The 27,251-nt window shown below is 38.7% G+C and overlaps 1 protein-coding gene across 2 annotated transcripts in view; it reads left to right on the top strand.

The window, feature by feature from the left end:
* Window positions 1–27,251, top strand: part of LOC106127706 (LIM domain transcription factor LMO4) — a 120,336-nt gene extending 93,085 nt beyond the window's left edge. For both annotated transcript variants that reach the window (XM_013325911.1, XM_013325910.1), the window contains exons 4-5: window positions 46–214; window positions 25,422–27,251. In XM_013325911.1, the coding sequence (XP_013181365.1) occupies window positions 46–181 (136 nt within the window). In that variant the 3' untranslated portion in view covers window positions 182–214; window positions 25,422–27,251. The remainder of the gene's footprint in view (window positions 1–45; window positions 215–25,421) is intronic.

Below are 27,251 nucleotides of genomic sequence, written 5' to 3' on the forward strand. Positions count from 1 at the left end.
AAACGTTTGAAATTAAAGATGTCTATAATAAGTAGTGTATTGTAGGTACTACATGCTGGCGGGTTCACTGGTGTGCGAGCAGGACTGGCAGAAGCTGATGAAAAGCGCGAACGCAGCGCCCGGTCCTGGCGCGCCCCTGCGCAAGGGCAAGGTGGGGCGGCCGCGCCGCTCGCGAGAATGAGTACACACACACTCGCAGCGGGACTATGAACAGGTAAGATAACATAACATATCATTAATAAACTCCTAATTCTGAAACAGGGGCGCCAAAGTAAATATGACACAATGAACAAAAAAATATCTGCACAATTCATTGCTGTCCATAGGTATTTTCCCCCACGTTACCAAACAAAGGTGTTCAAATGAACGGGAAATTAAGTTAATTTTATGTTTTTATATAATTGATACATATTCAAACGAAAACTAAGGGATTTTTTCATATGAAGATGTATAAAAGATACTGTTCATTGGTTTGCCATAAGCTGTTTGATTGTAAAAGTATTAACACTAACCCGTCTGTCGATGAAGGCAATTAAAATAATCACAGCGTATAAAGAAGTACATTGTTTTAAATCGCGTGTACAAGTGAGGTCTTGCTCGCGAGTGAGTTGAGGCGAGGTGCATGTGTGGTGGGCGGGCTGGATGACCTTTGCTGGCATTATTAACACTCGCGTGTCGTGACCGAGCCGCGATTGCGTTGGGAAATACCTTAATTAATAAAGCTAATTATCACCTACCAGCTGCCTTCGAGAATTACTTTGATTAACACTTAAGTTCCCCAACCAACATACACACACATCCTACTCAACACTTGATACTTATCTGTGTACCACACAATACACTAACTACTAAGCTATAGATGGCTATCTTACTTCCTTGTAAATTGAACTTGAACAATGCTTAGATGCATTTAATTGCGATAAAAGTAACTTAAGTTCGTTCTGCATCATGTTCGCTATTAGTTACGGTGTACAGGCTTCTGGGAAATATTTATAACTAATTTTTTGTACTAATGACTAACGTTACGATGATTTGTGTTCGTTTTTGATATAAATTTCGATAAAAAGTACCGATGAAATAATAGAACTAATTACCCAAATTGTTTGCATAATACTAAAGCGAAGTAGGAATTTTTACCATACCTTTTAGGGACTTTAAAACGTGTCAACATTTTAAAGTCTTTAAACTTAACTCTTTTTAAAACTTTAAAATTATTAACTACGCCCACAACATTGTTAAAACGAAGTATCGAGCAAATGGTAACATAAATAACTTAATAAAAACACATCGGTACGTGCAATGGTAACTAATTTCCAGCCGATTACAGTTTAATTAACCAGCGATGACCAGTTATGGCGTATATATCGAGTAATCCGCCATTGTCAACTATGCAGCGATAAAAGTAACGCACCTCGTAAAGCGGCTGGCGCGAATAAAAACAAAACGATGTTCCCAATCACCTTTAAATTACCTTCAGCGGCTGAGCGTTATGTTTACTATGTTGACTCGTTGTCTGTTCATTTAACCAGTGTCACTTTATCAATTTTTAAACGCAAGAAATGCTTTATTAAGGGTTTAGCCAGATCTTTATCCGGTAATAATATGATTAACTAAACAAGGTAATGTCTTGCCTCAACGAATCTTATTGCAAGAAACTGAATTATTATTGTTTGATAAAGAATATTATTTTACTTAAATTTAGGACGTTTACACGACGTCTACCTGATAGTTAAAAATTCATAAAGCATAGGCGAAACAAAGGAAGGAAGATGTAAACGGCAGCGCTGGCAAGCCATTTGCTTTCGCTAAATGCACTCACTACCAGGATTACCGGTCCATTGGAAATGGCGGCCTGCAAACCGCACAACGAAATTAATGTACCCCTACACATTGAATATCACAGATTCGAATATGTTTCTTGTATTCAAGTAGATAATTGTTTTTTATCTGTTCATATGATACCCATATTATGAAAATGTATGGGTTAAAAAATTATATCCTTTTCTCTATGATTTTAAATATTTTACTTTTGATATTATACATTAAAAGTAAAATGTTTAATACATACTTATTTTATTGTTTAATTTGCGATGTTGAATTTCTCGCATTTTTGTTGCTGATTTTATTTTGTAATGAAATTTGGGTCGGATTAAAGGATGATATTAATTCGATTAAAAGAACATCTCGCACCGCACAGAGAAGTGCGAAGAAATGCAATTAAACTGTTCATTGAACACCGCACAAAGCGCCTTTTATTTTTTGCGCAACGCACTCGTACGGAACGCGCAAACTGTGGTCATCCCGTAATGTGTACGAAGTTTTATTTACTCCTATCGAAAACATTCCTAATGTTGTACTAAAATTCGCTAAGAAGCGTTAATGATATTTATTAACGCTTGCAAGCAAATTCCTAATTGCAGTACTTGTCGTGTACCGAGATAGTTCATAGAGTTAATTATCTCGTAGAGACGACCATCGTCCGACCGCCGCGGGCGCCTCCTCTTCTCTCGACACTAGATTCGCTCACGGCGCTCTCACAAAATGCACTGTTAACCAATTCCAAAGTTTAAACACTCCGAAACTTATTTCGGCAACTCATAAAACTATCTTTCAGTCTTGCTAATGAACGACTATTGTAACTTTGTACACGTACAACGCACACATTAAACATCAACGAAATGCAATTATTCAGCATCAGTATTATACAAAGGGTCAATTACAGGCGAGTCTTTATCGAAACTACGCAGTTAACTATAATAACAAAGAGCGAGTTTTCACCCGCACTGACCGTGGTCAAAGACGCGATGTTAATTGGAAAACACCTGAAAACGACAGCGCCTTTATGGCGCGTGTGTTCGGCGTAAAAATCAAGTGCGCGCGGCCATGGGCTAAAAGACCGCCCGGTGGCTTTGTAACACGATAACGCCGACTTGTCGAAAGTTAATTAAATAACGTTTTTCCAAATTACCTACCGGGCCAAACATCAAAGTGCCCTCGCTCCCGCTTTGGGAATCTTTGCACAAAGGCTTGGCTGCGGGCGAGGTCCGGCGCCCTATGATCTACGGCCCGCTGCGCCGGACAGGTGAACCGCTCAACTCTGTCGACGTAATCGAGCCCGCTAATTAGGGGCGGAGAGGGGTTAAGTGTTAGTTAGTTACTTAGCGTGCCTTTTGTCTGGGTGAAAGAGCGATTGCCATTTGGGACAGTTTGATTGATGTGCCGCGTCTATCTGTTGTCAATCTAATTCAATCCTGGATGCGCGGCGCGCGGCGAGCAGTGGCGGCACGCGATCCGCGAACGTGTTCGCTCTCACTGCACGATATTCGAAAGTTGATATCACTCATATATAGTACTTAATAAAATACTCTTGCTTTACATTAGGAATTTAAAGTTGTTTTTTAAAACAGCATTTACGGAAAATCTATCTGGTTTTTTCGCTTCTTATTTGTACTTAAATTAAATATAATATTAAAAAGATACGTGTTAAGAAAATATCTAAAAAATTACAGAACCTGGTTCTTATCCTCAAAGATGGTGAAATTTTTTAATAAGAATCCCGGAAAAATGGAATTCCGTTTACGCAATTTTCTGTTTTAACGCATGGCGCCCTCCTCAAGACTGGCCCGGGCGTCGAACCTGTTACGATCGCGTGCTTACAACGATCGACTGCTCTCACCTTAATCATTTTCACACTAATTACACGTTTCAAGTAACGTTGCAATAAAAATACACTGTTTAGGAACCGTAACATGCTCCACTCGCGACTAAATTGGAAGCAAATTTAATAATTATTGTTTTACGACGATCAAAAACCATTTATCTTTTAATAAATAATTATTATTAAAAATAAATTATATAATAGATAATGTATAATACGTATACGCGATTCCTATGTATGGTTTTGACAATAATTTTCAATAAGTCATGTGATTGTCGCGCTTTAATGTCATACATTTTTGAAATTTGTTATGGAAGCAAATGCATTTTGTCTAACCCCCTGGTATCTTAGCAATACGTACATAATTCAGGGAAATTATGTTAGAATTTAAATGTTTCGCAATTCACAAATAACGTCTTCAATATATTTATTCATCGAAATTTATAAAATTTACCTGGAAGATATCACAATTTAAATGTTCATTACTTCATTCTTCGAATTGGAGATAAATTTAATAAAATGGTCTATTTTCTTACTATAACAGAGTAGTTCTAGAATCTAGAAATTTATAAAAATTATATTGAAGCAATTACGAGCAAGGTGAACCACATCAAATAAACTATGTCAAGAAATTAGTGTTTAATTTATTCATTGAGAGCGACTTCGTGTCTTGCTTAGCTATTACGAAGGTGATTTAACTAAAAGGAGGTTTGAAATTAATCAACTCGTGACCAAACATGTCCGTTGATTGATCGAACGATATGCTACGAACAAATGACAGATTATCAAAACGAGACCATGATCTTATCCTCAGTCATTCACTCACCTTGTCAACAATTTTAAATATGCCGTTGTTAATTAGCAAGTTAAAGCCGGTACAGCTATTTTATTCTTTAAGAGAGGTCAACAATAAAATACTTCTTGATGTCTCTTCATTACTTCAATATAAGCTTAGAGGCCATTGTTCAAGGTGATTAGCCAAAATAAAGAAGGAGATTCTGTTAATAGACTTGTCACTTGTTTTAAAACAATATATTTCATTTAATTAAACATAAGTAGTAACTTAAGATTAAGGTTAATGTTTGTATAATACTTTTTAGGATAAAGCGGAACGTAACTATAAAATCAGAAATCGAAAAACACATTGGTACATGGCGGGATTCGAACTCAGGACCTGCAGATTGCAAGTCAAGTGCTCGACCCCTGAGTCACCTACGCTCTAATCATATTATCCATAATAATCCATAATTAAAAAGAGTCTCTTGGTATTTGTAAAAATATATTTAGAATGAATATTTTCTCATAACAAACCTAAAAACCTCCACACATGTAAAGTATTAATTAAAATAACTTTCCAAAAGAATTTAAAGGATAAAAACTCTAATTAGTCCAAAATTGGCAGCATGTGGACACAATTTATGTGTTCGCCTCCAATTTAAAATTAATACCGTGGTGGCGCGAGTAGAAAATTTGAAAAGTTTGAACGACGCTACCGCCGGTGCCGGCCTCCACTCCCGCGATTGCATTTTTATACGGGTAAGACAACCTTGTAGCTTAATAGGGAAGCCACTTATTAGAGGTCCGAGATCTCGGCGGACGGCGCTCGCGAAGAATTCGATCCAGTTAATTAGTTTAATGGATACGTCGCCGGTCGCGTCTATTCTATAGAGTAAACGTTACGACTACAATAAACCTTGTTTTCTTTAATCGTGACTCTTAAATCGAGGGGAGCTATTCAGAATTGTCTAAATTGAAACGGAGCTTTCTGGCATTTAATTTCGAATCGAGCGTCCGATCCGGGGCAGCGGTGTGCCGTACTTATGCACCGGCACATTTCCCACAGCCCGGTGCGCCGGATCCGCTTCGCACACGACAAAGGACATCCGCCCACAATAGCTCCATTAAAATAATGCAAGTAAATGAGGATTTGCGGAGGCGAGTCCGCCGAATCGGCTCGCGCGCGCCCGTCGCTCCCGGCCGCTCACAATGCGCGCCGGCCGGCGCTGCGACGCCGCTTAAAACACTATGCACGAACATGTTTCATTAGCTAAGTGGGAGGCTTTTGGTGGCTGAATCTGTGTAATGCAGCTAGCTAGGCGCAGCGCCGCTTTTACTTAAACGCCGTAATTAAAACGTCCCCATCCCACCAAAGCCTGAGTTTTAAACTCGGTTCAACTAGTTTCTAGTGGCCAATTTCGTTACTATGCCACGATGAAGGCATTTATTTTAACAACTCGACTCAAATAAAATTTTGTTTGGGAATAAAATGAAGAACACTTTAATTTTTGTGAACTTTATTTGAAGGTGAAAAGTTATCTGTCAGCACTTTCAACTGTTCTGTTTGAAGTGTTCGTTATTTGGTCTAATTTACGGTAAATTGTTGTCAATTAAATTACAAGGATTACTGAAAAACTTATTCAAAAGAGTTTACAGTAAGTGTACGATGCTTCAAATATGTTTACCCGACATGTAGCAATTACGTCCCTTCGCGTAAAAATGTTGCATAGACGGCGGCGCGGCGCACGTGGTGGACGTTCTGACGCGTCCGAGGCGTATAATAACTTTATTGATCGGTAACGAGGAAAATTGATCGACATTAACGATCTTAATCGCGGCCAGCGTCGATTCATCGCGTGTCGACGTCGACCGATCTCGGGTTAATTTAATTGAAACTGAGTCGAGTAATTAATTAGCGGAAGACGAGAGCCCTCGGCCGGTCGAGCCTCACCCGACCATGTTTGCAGCTTCGCGCAATCGCAACCAGCCCTCTCCCACTACCGATTTAAAGTTCCGTTTTTCTCAATCTTATGTTCTAGCAAAGGTATGTAAGAAAATTCTGATTAATGTAACTAAATGTACATAACATTTTGTACGTACTGTGCCAGGCATGCATAAAAGAATATGGTAAGCATATTGAATAAGAAACTTTTAGAGCAACATAAAAAAAACCTTACATATAATGACAATGATTTTAATAAGTAACCTTTCCTATGAATAAAAGCATATAATATTTGTAATGCGGACTGATAAAGCAGAGGACAAAGGTACAAAGGGCGGGCTGATCCTCACGCACGTCACAACGGAACGGATAGCTGATTGATTCAGCTGAGAGCATTGCGACTCGCAACTCGCGACTCGTCGGTTAATAGCATTTAATCCCGCTAAAACGCTAGGCGATCCGTCATAATGAATATTTATTCTCGACAGAAAGTCGACGCATACTTTTATGACGAATACATATTTTAGTAGCCGACGTAATTCCGCTGATTACTTTCTTTAATTTTTCTGAAAACATTTATCTATGTAGATAGGTAAGTGTATTAGAGCTCGGCGAAGGGCAAATATAGACAGACGGAATGTTAAATAAAATACACGATTTTTATCTATCTGTGCGGTAAAGTTGATTAATGCTCCAATGTTAACAACTTTTATACATCAAGTTAAAAGGGCCGTGATTTATTTATCTACTGAGCCATAAAAGTAATAACTATTTTCGTTCCAAATTAGAATTTTACATTTTCGTGCATCATTTTATTAATTATCGTTAATATACCTACTATTTAGTTTCGAAAAAAAAATGTTACTTTTTTAATTGCATCAAAGTTCTAATATTAATAAGGAGAAACACAATTTGCAAAATTTTATCGCGCAGCCATTAAAACTAGGACGCCAAGTGGAAACTGTGGCGAGTCCATAATTAAAGAGATGTTATTATACAGGCGCCTCGTGCAAATTAATTAACAGATGGAAATGGAAAATTATTCAAAAATAATTTTCCTTACACAATTGATTTGCAAACGCGACGCTCGCATCGCGGTATGTTTGAATACCATTGATTTTTATTTCGATATAATATTGTAAATTGCAATAAGCAGATGTCGTGTCGTATTTAATGTACCCCGTCCATTAGTCATATGAAACATGTGCCAATACAAATGATATGGAGGTTTATGAATGACAGACGGTTTCGGGGATGAGGTCTGCGGGGGCGGGGGTGTGAGGCGAACGGGGGATTGGAGTGCCCCGAGGAGGGCAGAGAAGGGAACACTAATGGATTACATTCGCGCGAGTGAATTAGGATATTGTCGTGCGATCTGTTCCGGTGCACTCCTTTATGATCCTCCCTTTCATACGGGTACATATCTGAGCGACAGACTCGTTACACAGATTAAATATTGAAAAAATAATGAAATTACCGCCAAATACATACCGCAAGTGACGCGCTAATAGCAATCTCATAATGGAATTTTTCGCCTATTCTCTCACGTAGCGTATTTCAATCACCATTATAACTAAGCTATGCATGCTCTGAAATGAAAAAAAAAAATTTTCATTTACTCTTTTCATCTGTCGCATCGCATGCAAACCATTTCTGTATCATTTATATTCGATATTATATTTTTTTCTGAAATCATCTTTAATTATGCTCCTCATTATTTTTTTGATTTGTATTTTGCTGTTTAATAAACAAAATTAATGTACTTACTTTTAATTAAGATGTCATTAACGAAATGTTCTTCGTTTGTAATTTGAACATTCATTATTTCAATAATTGCACAAACTTAATCAGATCTTTGATCAAATTCATTAATTATTTCTTGAAACTCATTTGCGGTTGTTTTCAAAAATATTTAAGCAATTTTCAAACAGTCTTTTAATTTGTTCGAAAATGTATGATCTTCCAGATGGTGTTCAAAAAATATTTCATACATACGATTGAGAATCGAACTTGCGCCCTTTATACCAATATAACGCTTGGTCAATGAGCTGCCTTATTTTAATCTGCATCTTTTTGAGTATTTTGATTAAAACAAATTAAGCAAGTTGTCGAGAATTTAATGGAAATGAAAAGTATTTAACAGACCAGATAATTAAATGATATCGTATGATTAACTCTGTTTTCATCCACAATGACCATTGAGGGGAATTAAAATGTATTAATTAAAACATACGCAACATGTCGGATTGCAGCCGACGCGACGCCGACTCTGTACTCGGCGGCAATGAAGAAAATAATCAATGAACCGTAATCGAGTGCATTCCGACCGGTTTGTTGGGTACCGCCGGCGAGCTTTCACTTTTATCAACCACCTCAATTAATATACGCAAACACACTTTTGTTTTTAACACTCGCTAATTTTACCATTAAGTAATCGCGGACAAATAACCCAACTGTCAGTTTAAAAATAAAAAAATCGAGGTTGAAAATAAATTATATAATCTATATTTTAAATAATAATACGATTTACTATAAAAATGGACCAGCTTTAAATAAGCCAGATTTTAAAGTTATAATGATACCAAAGAACAACAGTAGGGTTACCAACTGTATTTACGCATCGATTTCAATGTACCTGTTTATGCTTAGAAACTATTCTGATTTAATTTAAATGATATTTATCTAATCTATACTATCTTTGAAGAGGTATTATCATTTAATTGTTTTATAAGCCACGTTATTGAATGAAAGAAAACCGCCATGAAGCATTCTTATATTTATTGTAATTAACAATTTTATACGCAGCAAACATAAAGAAAGCAATTACTAACCTGATATATTTTTAGTTGTGTTTTTGAAATTCATATAAGTATCTCATTTGAGCTACTTCATTCTCATTTAACTTCTATTTCTTATGTAATAGCTTTTGGGTAAAGTAAAATTAATGATTAAAATCTGTTTAGTACTTTCAGAAAACAAACCTTTCTTTACATTAGTAGTGATAAATATATTATAATAACATAACTATACTTTTACTGAATACATTAGATAAAAAAGTTATAATGTAGGAATATAATAATAGTAAAAAGCAATGTAGGAGAGTAGAGAGTAGAGACGTCTGTACGGTGGGGGGATCTGCGCGCCGGCGCTGCCAAACTCTAGCCATCTCGCTACAAGGGTTTCAACTTATCAATTACACCGTTCGCTACTTACGGCGCGGGAAGGGCAAATTGATTTAATGTAACCAGAGTGCTTTGACGAATATTATTAACGTCTTTTTGCGCACTCCATTGTGACGATGACGCGCTTTGTTCTTTGCCGAGGTTTTGTTGTAACAAGGAATCACACTTTTGTGTTATGAATGGGTTAAAATATTTTCATAAAGAAAGTTTTGTGTTCTTATATCATAAATGGGAATTGAAAATTAAACTTTCCGTTTCGAACATTAATGTACGAGTATAAGGCATTTGTATTGTGTTCCTTTTTAGCCGAGTTCAAAAAGAAGGAGGTTATTAGTATGACTAATTATTTATATAATCCAGTTTTCCTACTCTCTTTTAATAATCTTTTTCTACTTTAATTTGACTTCTTTCTAACAACAAAAACAATTTAATGAATGAACTCCAATTACAAATACTCAAACACATTTCCCACGTTAATTTAATCCCTATAAATGTTGATAAATCTCTTTCCTGACACTTGGCAGCATCAGGGGCGGGCGGGGAGAAAGCGGATCGCCGATACACCGACCTTTTAATAAATACGTTTGCTACGAGTCCTCTCATTAGAGCGCCATAACTCCTCATTAGCGGGAATGCTAATTAATGTGACAGTTACGACGGGCGCTCGTAACTCTGGCAGTTCCCCTCCCCTGCCCCTCGCAGCCGCAACCCGCTGATTGTGAATCCGGACCTTGTTACCTCCGCTTTTTACACATACCAACCGATGCGTAGTTGCCGCTGACAAATTTATTAATGCTTCTCTTAGTCAAAAACCATGTCTTACAAGTTATTTATTACGACCGAAGTTTAATTACAAGAAAACGATGGAATAAAATGTTTACGCTGTTTATGTGATTTTTTACCAGTTTAGTTAAATGTTTGGAATATATATGTTTGCAATTCTTGTCTACTAGACTTCAGATAACTTTATAAAGTATCTTTATTGGACTTGTGTTTTTGTACAAGCATGCTATTCTCAGGCGTTTAGGGCACACAGGGTACCTGTTCCCCATCTATTGTTATTGAAGTTTAGTTATTCATCATAGAGGTAAGACTCCTTTATGATTTGTTATATTGCTATGTTTATTTCAGTTGCAGCTGAATATAGGGCAGACGCGACGAACACACATGTTTATTTTTAATAGTGGCCACGACAAAGATGTCTCTTATAAAATGCCATGCGCAGTTCTATTTTTAGTTTATTTTATTTCGTTGCGAGACGCAAGACACAAATATATACAGATAATATTAGAGTTTAAGAAAATAAAACAGAAAATATTAAAAAATCCAATTAAGTATTTGTATGTGATAAATAGTGGAGGTACAAAAAGGTGAATAATGGTCAATGTCTATAGTAATATTATTAAGAGAAATGATTCGTATGTATGTAATGAATAAAATCAAAACCTATTGGATCCATGTAAAAAAAAATTGACATGACTTTTTTCAATTCCGCACAGACTATATCCTGGACAAAAGCTGATAATTTGCTTGTTCCTGATGTGTATTGTGGTCTTCTTTCGATAACGCTAGGAACCAATTAGTAAACTACCTAAGCTGTGCTAATCAATTAACGTTTTTTTATTATAATATTATATTTTATCCTATAAGTGTTTTAAACATTTCGGTGCATATTAAACGTATGTTATCTTGATTTGTTTTTTTTTAAACTAGCGGTCGCTCGCTACTTCGTAAGCGCAGAAAAAGAATATGCCCGCATCTATCAGGTACCTTCCCGTTAAAGTCCCGTCAAAATCGGTCCAACCGTTTCGGAAATTAACCGGAACAAACCTGTGGATAGACAGACAAAAATTTTAAAAATAGGTTTTTAGTTAAATACCAAACCCATATATATGATGTTAGCGAAATATAATTATCGATATTACATACAGACACTCCAATTTTATTAACTATATAGATATATAAAATATTACCGCATTGCAGCACTTGTTAAAAATAAATTAACCGCTAAGGAGGTATGGAGGTAATGTTATAAAAGCTAAAATAGCCATATCACGATCGCTCCATCAGGGATCAGTGGCGTAATTAAAGCTTAGGGCGAAACTTGCACGTGAAGATCGTAATCACGGGCATAATTTTAAATCAAATTAACACTTCAACTTTAAACCGAGGTCATTACTGGCATTACAGCGAAACAATATGGAGTCGTGACCGCGCCGGCCGATATCTAAATAATAAATAAATAGGCGGCGGCTATCGCGGCGTCGCATCTCCGCGTTAATGTTGCGCGCCCGACTTTTATAATTAACAATAAATTCGGCCGGTTTTTTGTGCGAGCAACGAGCCGAGTACTGAGGGCACTGCAACATCGATATTTTTCCTATTACTCGATCATCGATATCGATCTTAATGATGCCGTACAATAAGCGCCTCCGCCTCCGGTGGTCTATTGCCTTTTCGCGCATTACTTCCTACTTATGCAACTTGCTCGTTCGTTTCGACGAATAATTCCCATCGAGAGGTACTCGGAAATAATTAGCTCGTTTTTACCCACGGCCAATCGACTGCTCTTCGAAAAATTTCTTTGGATTCCGAATCGAACACACCAAATATGCCGAACGGAGTCCCCACTCGAGTCTCGGCTCCGTTATCTCGTTATCCTAATGAAGTCTACGCTAATGACGAGTAGGTAAATAATAGGGCGGCTAATGGGGGCTTTATCATTCTCGAGTGCGCTCCAGGTAAGGGCCAATTAGAGCGGCCGACATCGGCCCATATTGTTCGGCGCGGTGCTCGCTCCGATTACGATTATTTTCGAACGACTCTCGGCATCGGCACTGATAAATTGGACAAACTATAGCGAAATGACATTCGCGGTTTGCGGTGGTCGCTTTAATTTTCTGTTAATTTGTCGCTTTACAGCTGGCCGCCGCGCCAGGAGAAGCTTATGGCCGCGTTAATTAATTTTTAAATGCACTATATCCTATTAAATTACTTACCATAATGAAAATTGAAAATGTTTAAATATTCATTGTGCGGATTTTTTGCATTTAAATTAAATGCAATTTCGATTAACATAGTAAAACCAGGACCACAACTGGATTTATGTTTTTAAGTCCTCTTGAAGTCCAGATTGTTTGTATGTGTAGACGATTTGATATATTAAACAGCAGTAGACAAACAATTTATTAGTATGTCGATATGTTTATAATAGTTTAATTGAATGCCGTGTACGACTCACTATTAAAGCTGAATAATGGTTTACAAATAAAGGTGAAGAGGAGAGGGCTCGGTAGTCGCACAATGAGCCAATCGGGCAGCTAACAAAGCGCGCCGGAGCCGCGCGGGTACTCCCCGGTGCTTTCGTTATTTATACGACGACACGTATTTTTATAGCGGATTTTTATTAAGAAATGGGTCGCAGATTGTAAAGAGGACGAACAGAAAATGGGAGTTACATATTTTATACCGCAAAGTGTGTTGCGCACGGGTTGGAGGCAGGCGTCTTCAATCCCTTGGCCGCAGTGAAACTTTAAGCCGCTGTTTTTTATTGCGCAGAATTTAAATGCATTTTTGATGTTACGAGATGACACGCGGCGGACGTCCGCCCCACCCCGCCCCGCTTCCCGCTATAATTTTCCAACTCGAAACTCCACTACGGTATTAAGCCTTGATTGCTTGAAGAAACTTGAGACATTTTGGCATATTCTTTGGACTCCCAGTAGATGTAGCGAGCGTAAGCGTAGGCCTTTATTACCCGCCGCCAGTGATTTGAATTAATTTAATTTTACTTTTCAGACTCAGAATTTTTAACTTTCATTAAATAAATTTGAATACTCGCTAATAATTGAAATAATTCAATATAATTCATTAGCATTGACATGAATGTGTCACCTATTAATAACAAATTAAATGCGGCATTATTATCACCTATATATTAGAATATTGGTAGCGATCAAAAGGGTTACCGTGTATTGGATATGTATGAGGGTTTCCAATTAAGTAGTTGGGGTTTAGCGGCGCGGGGAGTGCGGGGGATGTGCGGGGGCCGACACGACAATACATTTAGTGCGGGCCGCGGGCAGGTGGAGGGCCGCGAATTGACTTCCTCTCAATAGTTTTTAACGCTTACTAAAAGGATTGCCATGTTCGCATTCATACTTCTATTGAGTATGCAAGATACCAATCCATGCCAATCCCTTTTAAAAGATATTTCCTACTTCAATAACTTCCCGTTACTTATAATGTTTATATAATTCTTAGATCACTCTTGATATTTTAATCGTTATCAAAACAACAAATATATTCATAAAACTTTACCAGTCCTATAATCTTTTTAGTAACATCCCAGTTCGAAGGATTTCCAATGTCAATTTGTTTAAGTTCTCTAGATTTACAGGTTGAATTTTAACATAGTATTTAAGCGCAGCTTCTTCCATAATCTGCAGTGACACATGCAGGGGTGGGGACGTCCGAGCTGCCCCTCACCCCGCGGGTACATTAATTAGCGGCGCGAGGGCTCTCATCAAAGTTTACCAGTTAATTAGGACCGCCTCCCCTTACCTTTGTCGTAATGCCATGAATGAGCGCCGGTTAAGGTTTCTCATTATTCGAGATTCCAGGCACACTCACTAGACTCGCCATCCTTCCTTTGTCCATTACGCCACTAACAATATTTCCTTCCAATTAACTGACAAGCTTCGATCAATTATTCCTTGAGTATTGAAATATCGCTTAATTTTATTAAGTTGTTTTATTAAAATACTAGCTATCCGCCCGCCTTCTTTCGCGGACGACTCCGTCCTCGCGGAATCAAAAGAGCTTAATAAGTACGCTACGTGTCCTTCCAGACTATTGTGTACATGTGTGCCAAATTTCATCAAAATCCGTTGAGCCGTCCCGGAGATATCTTCAAACAAACACCCATCCATCCATCCAAATATTCGAATTTTTTAGAAAGATTTTTTATCGGATATTAAAATCTGATTAATTTGAATACAAGAATAAAACAAAAATAAATGGCATCTTCTTGTTACACAAAAGAACAAAACATCACCATATCACACGATAAAAAGGTCAAAACTTGTAACAAACAGTGATCTGCAATTTGATATTGCTTTTTGTGTTATCTTTGAGCAGTAGTGTTGTAGTGTAAAGCAACAAAGGTTATGTGACGCCGCAAGTAGCGTCTTCAATTAACCTAATGGACGATCCCGACCTGCATTCAGAACCCAAATCCTCGAAGCTGCAGCTAATTTTCGCCTTAAACGTCAGAACGCACAGACGAGCGTTCAGAACGCCGAAAACCCGCCACGGAGTGTAGAGCGTGTTGCATGTCACATGTCGTCACTGCTACCAAAGTAATTACCTCACTGCTATCACTTTAGATGAATATGCCTTCCGCTTTTACACAATACACAATTCAGATTGTGATTAGTGGCTACAAGAAAAATGTTTATTATAATGTCTTAGAAATATAATATTTTTTAAAGATTACTCTCAAAGATATAGATGTCAAAAAGATTTTTTTTTTGCAAGTTACATTAAATTATTCCATTAAGAGATTGTGATCCGTTTTCATCTGAATTTCCACATGGAACATTAGCAAAGAGTTTCACAATGTGAATATAAGTTTTCTCATTTTCTTTTAGTTTATTTTTACTTTGCTAATGACGTTCCGCAGCTAATTAAAATAATTGGCAGCATCGGAACGCTAGCGTTTTATTTCAAGAGGCAACTTTCACCGGCGGCTGTCGCCCCGCGCGCCGCCGCCGCCCGCGCCTCCCGCGACCGCCCGTCTAACGCGCGCGCTCGGTATGCATCGCGACTCATTACTCCACTAATGGAGGCCTTAATGAACCAATCTAACAGATTGCTCTCGAATCTTCAGCGGAGGCCTCTGATTTGAAAGCCCCACTCGACGTCCTGCTGTCTTTTAAAATTAAATACAATCGCAAGCTGCACTTTATTTTTGCATCGTTTAAGCAACAGTAAAATTTTCCTTTTAGGTTTTAAATTTTAATTGAAATATTAGTCGATTAAAGCACCGTTCGTTTCAACGCCCAAACATGAAATTGTAGCTCTACCAACTCAAAGAAGAATGTTAATGTAAAAAGATGAACAACATAAAGATAATTTGCTAGACAAACACGCCGCGGCACACGCGATATGAAATTTGTATTGAAGAGGTCCCTTGTCGCCGTGTGTCTCGTTTGACGAGTTTGTCTTTCTTAATTTTGTGTGTTTTTGCTAATCGAGTCGGGGCGCGCATCACCTGGTGGCTGGCTGCGCTCGTGCCGCGGCTCAACGCTCGCCTCCTTTATCATTTAGCAGAGACTAATGAACGCGCGAATAGGTGCCGGCAGAGCACTCTTAAATGACTCCGACCGACGCGGCTCTCATACGACGCCGTGTGAATTCAATCAACTGCAAACTCAACACAAGGCGCAAGATTTATGATCGACACGAATCGAATTCGCTAACAAACAATATCGTATTCGAAGCGGTACGATACGAGTATATCAATATTGCAGAAGCTATTAATACGTCCGTCTCATGAGCTAGCGGGGGCTCCCTCCGCGACCGCCGCCCGCCGCCGCCCTCCACCTCCCGCAGTCGCCCGCAGTCGCCGCTCTTAATTGAATGAGGAGCGGGAATTGTTTCCCAAAATGAAACAATTAATTGTGCAACGGCTATTCCGCCTTACATGGATAATACGTTCGTTTATGGCCTCCTAACGCGGCTGCATGGCGTCCTTTATTGGACCGACTCTAGGAATTTGTGTTCATTGGTGCTCGTATCCAAAATTTAATTGGAAATTTATAAGAACGTCTCTTTGTTGTCCCGGGTTGCGAAACGTTTTTGCAGCTGGTCGCAACCGAAATTTTATCTTATGTTAAAGTTTTGTAAATTCCGTCCAAATAAAGAAACAACGCTTTAATACATACGTCGTTTATAGTTTCGGTACAACGCCGTCGGGAAACGTTTACTTAGAGGAAGGCGTTTAAAATTTTCATGGTCAGGTCATAGCTCGTGTTATGCGGTTATACCGCGTGAAAATTCAACAGTACAAGCGGAGCATGTACCGCATTCGACTCAAAGACGCATCGTAAACCGTGTTTACGCCGCTCCGCGAGAGCCTCTCAAAACTTTTCATATTCCTCGCTCGTAAAACGGGCCAAAAAATACGAGCGACCAAAAACATTGTAAACGCTAGCTGGTTATCGACACAGGTCGCCGTTACCAACGGAATTAGTTTTAAAACATAGTTTTAACTGTGCTTGTTGCACTCCAAATTACCTGTTTTTCCACTTTGCTGTGCGCCCGGCGAAACGACCTCGGCAATGCTGCACTGTAAAAATGCGGACTAATTTAGTCCAGGCGCAATAGAACTTATCAATTAACTTGATTTGCTACCCTTTTATAATCCAAAGCGTATTTCTAATTGTACCGGATACTTTTCTATTTCAAGGTGGTTTAAATAAGTAAAATCTTGACGATATTATTCCACAAAACGTAGGTATATTAAAGTGTACATGGATTGATAATGTCAATCATTGTCCCAGACCGTGTATAATTGAACAAAGTTATATTATTGCCTTCCTTGCTCAAATACATTATAATAACCTGTATGTATTGGTAAACACATTTTCGCATACTATATCTCATAAGGAATAATGTACCGACAGCAGAACTATAATTATTGTAAAGTAAAAAATCTCTTAAATGACACAAATAAAATTTACATTTTACTTTTTTACTTTTCATTACATTCAATAGAAATTACCGAATTCGGAATTGTAACTAACCTGATCAAAAGCGTTAAGCGTGAGTATGTCATAGACGGTTCGTTATCTAGTTCGCAACGACATGTCGTCAGACGAAATGTGCTTAGACCATGGCGCACCAGAGCACATTCAATTTGCTATTTATCTCCGAATGGATCTGAGTCATTACTTAGCTGAGCGAGAGACATGAGAATAGGATGCAGTGGAAATTGCACAGGACTCGCTGTATTCATCGCCAGCGCTCGACGCCCGCCGCCTGCCGCCTGCCGCCCGCCGCCCGGACGCGAGAGAAGTGCGTTTTAACTCAATTGTTTGTTCCGTTCTAAGTAGGAAAGTAAGCATAAGGGATGACTTGTCTCCACACGTTTCTTTTTTTAAAACAACACCTAAAAATAAGTAGAGTGGAGAGATTTTATAGTCATTTACTCTACAAAAACGTTCTGTTATTACAAACATTTTCAGCGTAAAAATCAAGTCACAGAAAGAAAAGAAAATTTAAATGTACAGTAATGCACTCATCTCTTTTATACAAACTGCTTCATGTAACTAAATTGTATTACTTCGTTCCTGTGTTTATGCAGACCGGCATTAAGACGCTTTTAATCAAGTGCATTCACCATTTTGCTGTTAATCAAAATATATTCCCGAATTCAAATTTATGCAGCTGTTAGTTCACTTCAATCTATATCTTCAATATCTTCAAAGGAAGCACCGCAACACGTTGGTATCGGAACTTATACTGAACATTTGAATTTATTTTAAATAAGCTATTAAACAATTTAATTGGTGATAATTTTATATAGATGTATCAACATAATCCATAACTATTAGTACACATTTGAAATCTTCGTAACATAAAGCCGTGTACAGACGTCAACTTACTTAGTTACAATTTTCACAATCGAAGTCATTTATGTGTGTTTACTGTTTGGTAGACATTGTTATATTTATGTGATAATTTAAAAGCTTAAATATTAAAAAACAGCCGCAATAATTTCGACTAAAATTCGAAACCATTTCGTACATTACGAAAATGATGTACATTGTCCCAAATTTCCATTACTAAATATATTCGTATACAAAATTGATATTTTTCCTAGAATCTGATAATGGTAGTGGCGGGGTAGGATTTATTATTCAGGCAACATTATGCATGAAAGGATGCTTTCAGTAGGACATGTTTTCGCAAATAGCTAATTTGAGCAACAGAAAAGGTCCGCGATCGGGCGGTCGCTGCCTCAATCACAGGAAGTGCGTCATCTCATCGCGGAAGTGGTTTCTCGTGCCGTCCCGCTCGTACCTGCCTCCCTCTCGCTCACTCCTTTTGTAAACCTGCAACCTTAATGGACGCTTTCGTTTGCATCAAATACGATTGAGTGCATTTGGCTAAGTGGAAAAAATTGAATTATTGTTATTAAATTATTCACATTTGATATGTAGGTAATAAATACATTTAATTACTATTTCTGGTGTAAGAGATTGAAACACGAAATTAATGTTTTAGAAATGCGACATAACTACTTATAGGTAGTAAGCTTTTCGTGTGAAATGGTGTGTGCATTTGTATTGTCAGAGTTTGATTTATAACAAGTTCGAGACTTAAAAAGTCAACAAATACGTAGTTATTGTGTTTTAATTACTTTTTAAACGAACAACTTTCGTAGTAAAATGGAAGCCAATTAATCAGCAATAAAAACTTTACCACAGTTTTAGTTGGGAATTCAATAGAAAAGCGAATCATTTATTTCTCGTAGGGGTGCGCCGTTACGTTGCCGGGAACGGGAACTATCAATCATTCCCTAAGGTCGCTGACCTACTGCCCGGATTTCACTTAGGACTCACTGGGATTATTGATAGATGTTGCATATGTTCTATACTCTATATAATGCGATTGTAACAAAATTAACACCTACAGCACTAATAGACCAGGAAGGAAACAATATTTCTAACAGTCCGGGGAAACTTATTAATTCTTATTATATATAAAAGTTATTCTTGAAATAAAATTTTAATTATTAATTTAATTAACGTACAGAAACGTTATAATAAGTTAGAGTAAAATAAATATAGGGTAGAGTAACGCGCGCATTGATAAGGGCGCTCGATTAAAATGAATCAGAGCAGTGCTGCTAATTGGGGTGGCCGGCGGCTCATCCAATTAGCCGCGACTTAGAAACCCCTGGCCGCAAGCCGCGGGCCGCAGTAATCTACCCAGCCCGCCGCCGCCCGCCTGAGCATCGCTTTCTGCCTACACCACTACTCTCACTCTAAACGAAGACGCACTACTAGAATGTATCTTAATCAACTCATTTTGTCCATACTACATAAGTTTAAAAAGAAAATTAAAAAAAATGTATTCATATATTTAAATCAAAAATGCTAGTTCATTTGGTTTGTTTAATTAACAGTATTTGAAACAGGCCCAAGTTGATTTCTCTATTCGTGAAATTGTATTTGTTTAGAGGAGGCGCGATAACGAGTCGACGGGACTTGCGACATCATTAATGACTTGGGAGTCGTCGGGTCCGGGTTCGCGTGCACAATCCTTGTTATATCTTTATTACAAAGGAGTACCTCATTAATTTGGCAGCCCCTTGGGGTTGAGAGAGTCGCGAACCCTTGACCTCGTTCGCGAGAGCCCATGACACCGAAACGTTACGAATCGAAACGACAACACACCTTGCGATACATAATTAACGACTCCTCATTACTGCGTAACAAATATCACCTCCCCCCACCCCCACCCCCAGCCCCGCACGTCGCAGCTCCCCGCTATTCCCAACGTTGACTAGAGTGTTGCCTTAAACCGTTTGCGCTCACGACAATCGTTCCGGCGAACGAAAAAGACGTTAAAGTCAAACTTAGATCATTCTAGTAGCGCACATAATTCCTTAACTCATTGCTACAGCTAGACAGTTTCTATTATCCTTAATAGTGGCCGTAAGAGTTTTAAAATGGCTCGAATAGCGAAACTTGTTCCTTTCAGCATGTATCCAGGACGCACGGGTTGAGAAAGTTCGCTATCGAGCGTCGCATTTTATTGAACAAATTCAATAATCAGCGTGTGCAGACACCGTAAACAATACGAGTGCAAGCGATAGAGAGGCGAAGACGCGCGCAGGTTAATTTGTATTGGATAACGGGTTGCGCGTGTGAAGGAGCTAATGAACGGGCGCCGCGCTCTGGGCGCAGGCCCGTGTCCGCGGACTCGTGCATTTTTAATGGCTCACGCTAGCACACTCACTATTAATATTTACCGAACACGTCAAGAGGGTGCACTTTACCTTTTAGTTAACTAGCGTCCGGCCGTTCATTAAATTTTCACGCGCGTCAGTTTCGGGCGAATTTTCCGCGGCGGTGACCGGTCGGAGCGGCCGATAACGAGCGCGGGCCGGCTCGTTACCCTACCCCCGCGCGTCCGGCTCGCCCCGCACACTCCCGCACTACCCAGCACTCCCCGGCAACCCGACCAAATTTTATTAATAATAAACTGTAACTGAAACGGTGACTTTGAAGTAAGAGACCAACTCGATCGCTCGTTATCGTAAATTATGTTAAATCCTTTGACGTACAAAGTTATTTCTCAAAAGTCATGTGCCGGTATTCGTTATTTGACAAACAGGTAAGTGTGCTCATAACGCATTTAACCAACCAGAATATTGATGACATTCAACTTCTTACTCCGTGAAAAACTAACCAGAATTTTTTAGAAATAAAATTAAATTGATGTAAATATAAACATTAATAATAATAAACACAAAGGTGTCTCGTAATCGCTTCACAAGTGGCGAGGGCAAGCCAGCGCCGTCAGAGGTCGCTGAAGACGGCGTGATTAATGCGCGCCCGCGAACCACTCATCTACAACACGTATCTTGAGATTTCCTCATTTAAACAAATAAGGTTTGCCCATTAAGCGCCTGTAACTCCTAACATGTATTTTATATCAAAGAAAATGTTATCGACATGCTATGAATTTCATTCGTAACATAGAGCAAGATAAAGTTTGTGCAGCAGTCTCAGATGCGTCTAGGTTTTGTTGCGACATTGCGAACGTGTACTCGGCTCGGCGCGGAATCGCGTGTCTTACGACATGAATAAGCAATGAGCGCGCGCGCACGCGACGCGACAAACGGCCCGCGCGCACGCCACCGCCCTACCCGCCCTAATTTATCGCCGCCCGCCGCCCGCGCTATCACTCCACTATCTCACCGCTACCCTATCTCACTCTAATATATTTATAGTATCGCTTTAGACAGATTGTTTGACCGTATCGCGACCTCAAAATTTGACGGTTCTATACAATTTTAATAATTTTACTACTTTTTCATACATTGATTGTTTAATTTTAACTTACCAGTATGACTACATATTTCTTTTGAAAGCTCCTCTGTATTAGACATACAAATCTGTTATATTCGAATTGTATATCAATCGAATACAATTCATGAATCTATCGTATTAAAGGACGTTACATATTCAATTAACAGGGGAACATGCATAATCAATTACGGGCTCGCCGCAAGATGGTCGCAGCTCCCGCGGCTCGGCTCATGGCTAGTGGTGACAATCGCACGATGCCTGTCGGCCCTTGTTTGCGGACCGCTCCACGTTGCGCCTAAAACTATTAAATTATTTAGGACTAGTGTGGTATTGTCTCGCGAAAGTCGTCCGCAACCGCCCTGGACCCGAACAAACAGTTGATGTTGTTCCAATAAATACGATACTCGCCGAAGCCGGCGCAGATTGAAATCGTTCTGGATAGGATGGCTGCACACATACAGCGGTAGCCAAGCTAACAATCAACAAAGGATTTTGTATACCTATATGTGATAAAAAACCATCATTGTAAAACAGTGTCTTATATGAATTTTTACAAAAGTAACAAGATGCTAGTATTTTTTCTGAAATTTGTGTCTTTGGCATTTTAAAACAATAAAGCTATTTCACCAACGTAATTATTTCGCTGGCTTTTATTAATATTAATAATTTAGAGAAATTTCAACATCCTTATATTTCTTAAAAGTTACTGCATCTAGTTGACCATTACAACTTGTAGTTACAACGTGGTACGTAGACCGTGTGTAGAGGCCCTTACTTAAGGGATGCGGCGCGGCCGGTATGTTTGATCAACTAGTTAATGGAATGCCGACGTAGTATTGTGCTCGCGGAGGCGTTCACTATTCAATACCGATATTAAACTACGCGTGTAAATGTGTTTGTTTACATTGTCATATCTTAGAAAACAATGTCGTTATAGAAACTGTTGAATCGACCATTTATGAGTTACATGGTTCATGTTCTTAATTACATTGCTTCGAGGAGACCTACTTACATATACTTATCTCGGTGCCTAAAGTTACATCTAATGGTGTCGTTATTTTTACTGCAGTTAAATTGCATGTTATTAAGATTTTTTTTTTGATATAATATAATGACATTTTTCGATTAAATTCATTCACGATCGCTTAAATATGATAACAATATGTTATACATCACTTTGAGAATCAATATAACAATTTCAAACAATACCTATACATAACTAATTATTGCTTGTCGGTCTCTGATTTCCAGACGCAATTTAGTATATGTTATTATATATTTTAGAGTTCAGGTGATTTTATTGAACTAGATGCGTTGTTTTGTATCATTTAATATGAGAACGATTCAGATTTCATTAGAGTTTGAGAAACTCCAAACAGCAGTATAAGTTACAACAAAGCAAGCGCCTAAATCGCAATACAAACGGGACACGGCGCGGATAAATCAACACAAAGTTACGCGGACAAGAGTGGATAATTTTCATTGTAATCGCACGACCGTCGACCGTCGCCCGCTCCGGCCGCCCAGTCCGCAGAGAATACGCGACCACCGCCCGAGTTTCAATAGCCCCCGTATTAGTTTGAAAGCTAATTGTTTCACGTAGCCCGTGGCGCGCCGATACGTCGCCTCCACAAATATTATGCATGTTTAATTAACGCCATTCTCGATTCATAATCCGACAGTGATAAATTAGACGGCTCTGCGGTCGTAATTAGGTACGCAATTATCGCGGCACGTTTGAATTCATTAGCGGAGTTACGAGTACTTGGCGGTGGGGCACTAGGCGAGTGTGATTTATAGTGCGATGTCTAACCGATCGTAATTAATACAGCGTTAAACCTGGGTCGTACAAACCGCACCGCCGATGTATCCATCACACCTCGACTTCCCGCTTTGTTTTTAACCCTTGCAAGCCATAATGATTAATCAGCTGCGAGATCTTACCGTTCGGACCTATTATAAGATAATAAGCGTATTCCACAACAACACGAGGTTTATCCGAAACCGTATACGCTTATTTAATTTACGTAGCCACCTGGCTCGATGGCAAAACGATTGGCGAGCGCCTAATTATATTTTAATCACAACGTGAGCCACGCAGAGGGATGTACGAGGTGCGGGGTGCATGGCGCGGGGAGCAGGGAACATGGCACCACTAATTCGTTTGTCCGGCGGCTTCGCCCACACCGCCTGCGGCGATTGTTTATTCTCATAGGAGAGTTTAGGTCTCCTGAAGCGATACCGCTTAAATATATTAACCGAAGCGTTTACGTAAAGGGTTTAATTATGCACTATACGCTCTAACGTAGCCAAACGACGTCGAGTTAATTAAACCGTACATTGTTTTAAAGACGAGGGCGAATCGGAGCTTTAAAATTATATAAGCCCGTTCGTCTTTTTCATACGAGTGCACGATGCGAGCGCCTCCTTATTCGTCGTAGACGTTCCGTAGCGCTGTATTACTTGCACTAACTTGCGCCGAGTTCATCAAGTGTAATAAATATTAAAGTTACAATATCATTGTTAGAACACTCCGCGTGCCGCGCAGCTGTTCCGGAGAACTATTGCCTGTTCGGTATGGAGGTACGGACCTTTGTTCGCTGTATCAACTATGAAATTACTGTTACACTGAACGCTACGTATACGACTAGATTTTGGGTAAATCAATTGCGGCGCGGGTCGCCCAGCGAAGCGTCGTTTCACGCCTATTAACCGGCAACCGAGTCGCGCGATATGTTTAAAAATTCAAACTGACCACAGTATATTTATACAGAATTAACGGTATACATGGAACTTATATCACAGCAGACTTGTGACATATTATTACAATTAAATGAACAATCACATTTCTTTAAGATGTATTGTTGAACGTGCTTAGTAGAAACTCACCGCATATAAATATTCTTGATCGCAGCAACAATAATTTAAGCCCATTACAGCATGTGTAGGAAACATTGACAAGCTTATTTTACGCACAAGGAATTGAATGGAATCGAACCGAGAAAGTATGAAATTACGACTATTATTTGACATGAATTGTAACTTACGAAAAATGAGCCTTCCTTGGCATGAATTGGCAGGAGCGAGGTCCCAGATCTGGACGTGTAATAGACTGAAGCAGTAAACTACTCCTGCGCGAACTTCACATTAGTGTAAGAGCCTGTGTCAGGGGCGCGGGGTGTGGAGCGGCTGGAGAGGGGGGGGGACGCTGCGCATTGGCCATTAGCGTGATTACAGAGCCCCACTCGCGAATTCTTTAGGCCTCCCGTCTCATAATACTACATATTTCATTATTTATGTAAGCCCTGTTTTACTTCAATCTACTCTCTCGGAGATTACACAAGTAATATACGTAAAGCTCATCTTTAACGTAAGCGAATCGCGTCTGGGAGTCGACGGAACTTACTTTATTGACTGCGGAGAACGAAATTTACTAAATTGATAGCCTTATTTGTGTAACAAACCAATTTCATTTTCTCCGACTGAAACTATCGAAACACTCTACAGTTATGAAACATTAACAAACTGTCAGATTCGAGTTTAATTTCATATGTACATTGTAAATGGATGTTTGACTTCGAATTAATTCAGTGTAACCTTCAAACAATATTTGCAATAATAATTAAAAAACAATGTAAGGACAACAAATTATAATGCTGAATACCATAACGTATATCATCATATCTACATAAATGGCTTATTAACGGACCTATATACGGCATCATTTATATTATTTTTTTATAAAATTGTTCCAGATGATGGCTTGTTCGTACTTGAGTGCGGCGGGCGCGAAGCCGGCGACAGCTGGCGCGAGCGGCGCGGGTGTTGCGGGCTGCTGGACGCCGCCCAACTACACCTGCCTGCCAGAGCCGGACTCACTGCCCGGGAACACACAGCCGCCATGCCCTCAACCGTGTCCCCAGGCGCACACCACTAGCGACTATTGTGCATTGGGAGCACCGCGCCATGAGCCAGCACTCGACCTCACGACCAACTCCTCATCTGTTAAGCCCCGCGTCCCCTCGCCCACGGGGGACACAGAGTGAAAGTGTTGTGACAAAAGACAATTGGACTTAACACGGCCAACATGAAATTATTACTAAAAGTACTGCTTTTATCTCATTAACAGTATGATTAGTAACAATTCTTATAACGCCAGTGTATTATTAAGTTATATTTCAGTACTACGTCAACACGGTCGTTGCCGCGCTCATTACATTATCAGATTTATAAACAGTACAATCGTGCACAAATCTCCGTGTAACGATTGTGTTGGCGACTGTACTCTTTACATATTTAATTTCGGTTGTGAAAATGGCAATTTATGTAAAACTTACTCGCTGTGTAAATTTCTATTGAAATGTGTAACTTAGCGTTGTTCGGAATTAGATGTGTTAAACACAAAGCGTGTTGTTTCTATAATAAAAGTGATATTGTAGATGTGAGTGAACAAAGGCATATCCTACGTAATAATGTTACAATTTAAAGGCACTCACTCAATGATTTATATGTAAAGGATCAACAGATGGATACATCAGTGTACTTAATGCATATTAAGACCTAAATAAATTGTATGCGCTTATGATGTGAGCTAAATTAAACGCAATAAACATCGAACAAAGAACTTTTTAATATTGTCGTGTTATGTTAGTTAAAAATAATATACAAATCACAGACTACTATTATTAGTATTTCAATAAGTTGTGATGGAATTTATTGGTATTTTTTATTTATTATCTTTGATATTACGTTGTGGAATTATTGTCTATTGTGTATGTAAAATCATAGACAATTTCGTCATTGTTTTGTTCTTGCCAGCCAGTAGTATGTCGGTGCATAATGTTAACATGCACATCTCTGTGATTTGTAATCTTGCGTGTAAATAAAATCTCGAATAAATTTGTTATTTCGTTTATAATGACGCGCTGTTACTTAAACTTCTAATAGCTACTTTATTATTAATCATTGAAACTGTAAATATTAGTATAAACGAATTTAGATAATAAGTAGACACATGTCGTACCTAAAAGTTTAGGCGCGAACTTCGTAGCAATAATTATGGATGCCAACGTTGAAGTTTGAATTCATGTAACCGCGCCTTGTGTATATATTGAATGATAAAACTTTACCATCAACTTAAACTAGACTCGTTTGAATCAATTATATAAACAGTTAGTGTAAGTTATCATAAACGCTGACATTCCTTCTTGTTATAAAATTTAAAATATTAACATTTACCCGCGAAACGGAAACTTCGCCTCATTTAGGTATCCGCAGAACACAGCTAAATAATTTAATCTGTATTTGATTATTACTTATCGAAGTACTTCATAATGTTAGCGTTTAGAATCTTGCCATCTTATTTTACTCATTATATTGCACTACTTTGAGAGATGTACATTTTATAAAGCCTTGTATCTGCAATGTTTTGTTCTATTTGTAAAACATACTGAATGCTCTCTCAAGGATGTAGCAATCTGTTTAGTGAAAACAGTTATGGTGTTACCAGTACTTACACAAAGAACGATATTGCAACTATACTTAGCCTAAGGAATATGGCGACAGGAAGAGATATTAAATTTTGT

The sequence above is a fragment of the Papilio xuthus genome, unplaced genomic scaffold (assembly GCF_000836235.2).
Source record: "Papilio xuthus unplaced genomic scaffold, Pxut_1.1 DF824655.1, whole genome shotgun sequence".
Lineage (NCBI taxonomy): Eukaryota > Metazoa > Arthropoda > Insecta > Lepidoptera > Papilionidae > Papilio > Papilio xuthus.